General features: G+C 51.0%; 1 protein-coding gene across 1 annotated transcript; it reads right to left on the bottom strand.

Annotated features, from left to right (window-relative positions):
- Window positions 1-1,029: 1,029 nt before the first annotated feature.
- LOC125425633 lies at window positions 1,030-5,274 on the bottom strand. The gene is made up of 2 exons (XM_048483200.1): window positions 2,978-5,274; window positions 1,030-2,590 (listed from the first exon to the last, which is right to left on the bottom strand). Exons 1-2 carry the CDS (start codon window positions 5,272-5,274, stop codon window positions 1,030-1,032), a joined length of 3,858 nt encoding a protein of 1,285 aa, XP_048339157.1.
- Between the last annotated feature and the right edge of the window lie 219 nt (window positions 5,275-5,493).

Here is a 5,493-nt window from a genome sequence, read left to right as displayed (position 1 = left end):
ACACACCAGATTTAGCAAGGGTTACAAAATAAAAGGAGATAAAACGCAAATCCTCTTTTCCTATCACTAATACATACCCTGGCTAAAGATGGTAGAAAGCAGGGTAGGTCCTTAGAGCTTAAAATGTTGCCATTGGCAAAGAGCTCACATTACCTGGCTGAGCACATGGTCCAGAAAATGGATGCCGCCTTCCCAGTTCAGGCAAGAGCTCTGCTCCCCTCCAGAGAGACCTGAGCCAAGAGACCTCGCCCCTCTCTTCCCCTCAATTTATCAGATCCCAGACCCCACCCTCCTTTGACCAGGTCAGGCTGGGTCAAGATATCATTTCCCCCTAGGTCAGGTAGCATTTCCTGATGTATCTCTGGGATTTCTTAGTCCTCCAAATCTCTGGTACCTGGTTGGAGAAGGAGAGGATGAAAGAAAAAGGAAACAGAAGGGGGGGGGGAAGGAGCCATTTCTCCACATCTCCCCCTCCTAAGATTCAAGCGGAGGAGCACCCTTTTACAGAAGGGCGCTCTGCAGCAAATCCAAACAACGTCATTTGCAGCCAGATACACATTAGGATACATACAGACATTCGCTTCATGAGTCCATGTCCTTCCTGGACAGGAAATCTGCCACCACATTGTTACGTCCAGCAATGTGTTCAATCTTCATGTTGAATTCCTGAATCCTCCATGACCACCTCTGCAGCTTAGTGTTTGAGTTCTTCATGGTCTGCAGCCATTGGAGGGATGAATGGTCTGTCAAGAGGGTAAATTCTTGCCCCCACAAGTAAGGTCGCAGTTTGTCCAGTGCCCATACAATTGCCAAACATTCTTTTTGCACTGAAGACAAGTTTTTCTCCCGAGGGATCAGTTTCCTGCTGAGATATGCAATTGGATGTCTGGTGCCCTCCCACTCTTGCATTAGAACAGCCCCGATCCCAGAGTCTGAGGCATCAGTTGCAACAAAGAACCGCCTGTCAAAATCAGGAGCTTTGAGCACAGGTAGAGACACTAACGCTTGTTTCAACTGCTCAAAAGCGGCCTAACAGACTGGGGTCCAAACCACCTTGTCTGGGAGGGATTTCTTGGTGAGGGAGGAGAGGGGGTCTGCTATCGTCCCGAAATCTGGGACAAACCGTCGGTAATAATTTGCCATGCCCAGGAAAGCCCGGACCTGCCTTTTTGTCCTTGGGGCCTTCCAATTTCGGATTGCCTCTACCTTGTCCCACATTGGGGTGATATTCCCACTCCCCACTCTGTGTCCCAAATAAACCACCTCCGACATCCCAAATTGGCATTTATTCAATTTGATGGTGAGACCTGCCCCCTGAATGGCACCCAGCACCCTGGCTAAATGTTCCAGGTGTGAATCCAAGTCCTTGCTAAAGATGGCTATGTCATCGATGTAAGCCACTGCAAACTCAGACATGCCATTCAGCAAGTTATTCACCAGTCTCTGGAACGATGCAGGCGCATTTCTGAGGCCAAAGGGGAGAACGGTGAACTCATACAGTCCATCTGGGGTAATAAAGGCAGACTTAGCTCTGGCTTCTGGCTCTAATTCCATCTGCCAGTATCCCTTGCAAAGATCTACAGTGGATATCACCCTGGCAGATCCAAGCATATCCAGCAGAGTATCTATTCGAGGCATAGGGTAAGCGTCTGGTTTTGTGATACTATTGAGCTTCCTGTAGTCCACACAAAACCTAATCGAACCATCTGGCTTGGCCACTAGGACAACAGGGGCCGCCCATGGGCTTAGTGAGGGCTGGATCACTCCCAGTCCCAACATTTCTTCTACCTCCCTCCGGACATCTGCCAGCACTCGCCCATTCACCCGGTAAGGGGGGCACTGGATAGGTCCATGGGTCCCTGTATCTATTCCATGCTTAGCCAAGGTTGTCCTCCCTGGTTCTTTCCTAAAAACATCCTCAAACCTGTGCAACACTGACAGGATTCTTTCCTTGTCCAGTACCGGTACACTTGCAGGCCACACCAGCTCCTCCCACTGAGCAGGTTCAGAGAAGTGGGCCAAAACATCCACTAAGGTGTCATCTGGTTCCTCGTCTCCCTCCTCTCTCCTGGTCACATTCAACACCATCCTCCTCTCAAGATATGGCTTCAGCATATTAACATGTACAACCTTGGTCTTTTTCCCAGACCTTTCCAATGCCACTGCATAAGTAACATCATCCAGCCTATCCACAATCACATGCGGTCCTTCCCATGCCACCTTCAGCTTGTCTGAGCGAAGAGGCAGAAAAACCATCACTTTGTCCCCTAACTCAAAAGTACGAGACCTTGCTGTCTTATCATACCAACTGCTCTGTGTGGCTTGGGCCTTGGCTAGGTTCTCCTGAACAACACTCATCATATCTTTAAGCCGTTCTCTGAATGACAGGACATAATCAACCACTGACTTCTTTGCCTTAGGAATCTTCTCCTCCCACCTTTCCTTTACCAGATCTAGCGGCCCTCTGACCCTTCTCCCAAACATGAGTTCAAAAGGGGAGAAACCAGTAGACTCTTGTGGAACCTCCCTGTAGGCAAACAACAACTGTGGCAACTTCTCATCCCAGTCCTGGGGGTGAGAATCAACATATGTCCTCAGCATCCCTTTCAGGGTCCCATTAAATCTCTCTGTGAGTCCATTCGACTGGGGGTCCATCAACTCCGACAGGAAATTGCGCCCCCTGTCTGTCAAGATCTCTGTAGGGAACCCTAACTGACAGAAGACCTGAACTAGAGCTTCCGCCACTGCTGGGGCATCCGTGGATGCCAGTGGTACTGCCTCAGGGTACCTAGTTGCATGGTCCACCAAAGTTAGAATGAACCTCTTCCCTCTCTGGGTAGGTTTTGGGAAAGGCCCAACTATGTCAATGCCTACCCTCTGGAATGCCTCTCCCATGATAGGGAGGGGCTGTAACGGTGCCTTTGCCTTGCACCCACTCTTGCCCACTCTCTGACAGATTGGACAGGAGTTACAATATGCCCTCACATCCTGTGCTAACTTAGGCCAGTAGAAGTTCAACAGAAGCCTCTGTCTAGTCTTGTTGATACCTAGATGCCCTGCACATGGGATGTCATGTGCCAACTCCATAAGTCTCCTCCTATACTTCCTTGGCACTACCAGCTGCCTGATGGCATCCCCGGTTACCTGTCTGCCCTGTGGCAACCAAAGTCTATACAACCTTCCCTGCTTCCAGACAACTTGCTCAGACAGGGCCTCAGAGAATTCCACCTCTTGATCTATAGCCACTTGGCGAAGTTGTTCCAGACTAGGATCACACTGAACCTCTTTCAGAAACCCTTCTGGTGCACCCAAACATTCCGCTATCTGCTCCTCTGAGCCAAAGCCAGCCTCAGCGCCCTCTAGTTCTGCCTCCTCGAAACCCTCAGCTTCCTGCTGCACCTGGGGGGAGCTGCCCCCTCTACCTGTTACCTCTGTCTGCTCACCACCAGAGCAAGACAGATACTCTTCCTTGCCAGAAAGATCCACAGCCTCCAGCTGTGTCGGGGGAGAACTGCCCCCTCTCACTGCTTTTTGTGACACCCCACCCTCAGTTTCTGAGATGGGTTTGCCCTCCCCTTCCTGGGTTATCTGGGCTCCCCCTTCCCCTGTAGTACCTGGGGCCCCAACCTCCCCCCTAGCAGGTGGAGTCCTGGTCTCCTCAGAGACCCTTTCCCCCCCCCCCCCCCCACTCTGGGTCTGGCTGGGGGTTACCACATTTACTGAGTACTGGCCTCCCAGAAGGTCCCGGCCAATCAACACAGGGTAGGGCTGGTCCTTCATAACCCCCATTTCCGTGAGGCCCACCAACCCTCTCCATTCCACAGGCATCCATGCCACAGGAACAGTCAGGAGGCTCCCACCAATCCCCTGGATTTTAAATGATGTGTTGGGCAGAATATCAGACTCTGACACCAGATCAGCTCGCACTAGGGTAACAGAGGAACCTGTGTCAGCATATCCGAGAACCAGCTGGTCCCTCAGCCGCACTGGCTCCACATAGTCACCCCAGGCTTCTGCAGGCTCCATTGTGGTAAAGAGGCACTCATGGTTCACCACAGCCACCCGCTCCTTTACCTTTGGGCTGGTTGGTGCTTTTGGAGGCGGTTTGGAGGTCTTTACTTGTAACTGTGGGCACGCCGCCCGTAAATGGTCGGTGCCCTCACAGATAAAGCATTTCCTAACCTGAGGCCGGTTCCAATTAGCCGAATCTGGGGCTTTCTTAACCTCTGCCGGAGCAGCAGCCCCTTCCCGCTTTGGTTGAGACTCTGCCTTCCCACCCCTCTGGAACCCTTTCCCTTCCCTTCCCAACTGGGAAGTCCTCCAGTCCAACCCCTCCCTGTTCAGCACCAACTCATCCGCAATTTCTGAGGCCTCAGTAGCATTTTTGGGCCTCTTGTCCTTTACCAGACATTTCAGCTCCTTGGGGAGTTTGGAATAGAGTTGGTCTAGCACCAGTAACTGGAATAATGATTCAAAGTCCCCTGCTTTGGCTTCTTCCACCCATCTCCTCCCCATCTCACTCATTTTCACCACATACTCAGAATACGTTTTGCATTGCTGGGGAGATAAGACCCGAAATTGCTTTCGAAAGTGGTCAGCCCCCAGTTTGAACCTTTTAAGCACAGTAGCTTTGAAATCTTTAAAAGTTACTCCCCCATCCGCCCTTGGCATGCTATGATAGATGGCAGCCAGCTCCCCAGTAAGAATGCTACAGAGGTAGGACATGTACTGGGCCTCTGCAATTCCCCACTGCATAGCTGCCTTTTCAAAATTTGCAAGATATATGGAGGGGTCCTCCCCCTCCCTGTATTGTGCAAAGTCTTTGGGGGTAACATTTATTTTCCTGCTGCTTTCTTCCTGCAGACGCAACATCTCGAGGTCATGCTTCCTCTGTTCCTGCTGCATCTTCTCCTTTCTCTCCAGCATCTTTTCCTCCCACTCGCGCTCTCTCCTGCGGGCTTCTCTGTCTTCCTGTCTTTGCACCTCTTTGCGTTGCTCCTCCTGGATTCTCAGCCTCTGGAGTTCTATCTCTTTCTCTGCCTGCAGCCTCAACTTTTCCAGTTCTAACTCCTGGATCCGGACTGCATCGTTTGGGCTGGGGCTTGTTTGGGTAGTGAGAGCTGAAGCTGCCCCTGCTGCCATCAACTTACTTAGCAGGAGAGCCTTCATCTCATCTACAGACTTGTTCTCACAGGATATATTCTGCTTCTGGCATTCCTCCTGAAGCTGTTGCTTGGTCATTTTTAGAATTCTCACATGCTCCTCTAGCTCCATCCTAGCTAAACTGTTCTGACCCTACTCCAGTTGACCCGGAAAAAAAACACAAAACTTCCGTTGCTCTCTCTGTGTGTGCGTTTGCCCAATTCCAAGTTCCCTGTTTGTTTTTAAATCACCAGTTCTCTGTTTGTTCTTATCCCACCGCTGCCACCAAATTGTGGCGAAACGGGCTTGCTTTTGGCTGGCAGGCCCTATTTCACACTCTGCACACCCCCA

The sequence above is a fragment of the Sphaerodactylus townsendi genome, unplaced genomic scaffold (genome assembly GCF_021028975.2).
Source record: "Sphaerodactylus townsendi isolate TG3544 unplaced genomic scaffold, MPM_Stown_v2.3 scaffold_995, whole genome shotgun sequence".
Classification (NCBI taxonomy): domain Eukaryota; kingdom Metazoa; phylum Chordata; class Lepidosauria; order Squamata; family Sphaerodactylidae; genus Sphaerodactylus; species Sphaerodactylus townsendi.
Note: the sequence above shows the minus strand (reverse complement) of the source record. Positions and strands in the feature narration are given on the sequence as shown.

What these genes read in the sequence shown, in the direction of transcription:
- LOC125425633 (XM_048483200.1), bottom strand. Translation starts at nt 5,274, where the DNA reads ATGGAGCTAGAGGAGCATGTGAGAATTCTAAAAATGACCAAGCAACAG. An exon ending in TTAGCACAGGATGTGAGGGC is followed by an intron (nt 2,591 to 2,977) that starts ATATTGTAACTC and finishes GATGCTGAGGAC; the next exon opens with ATATGTTGATTCTCACCCCC.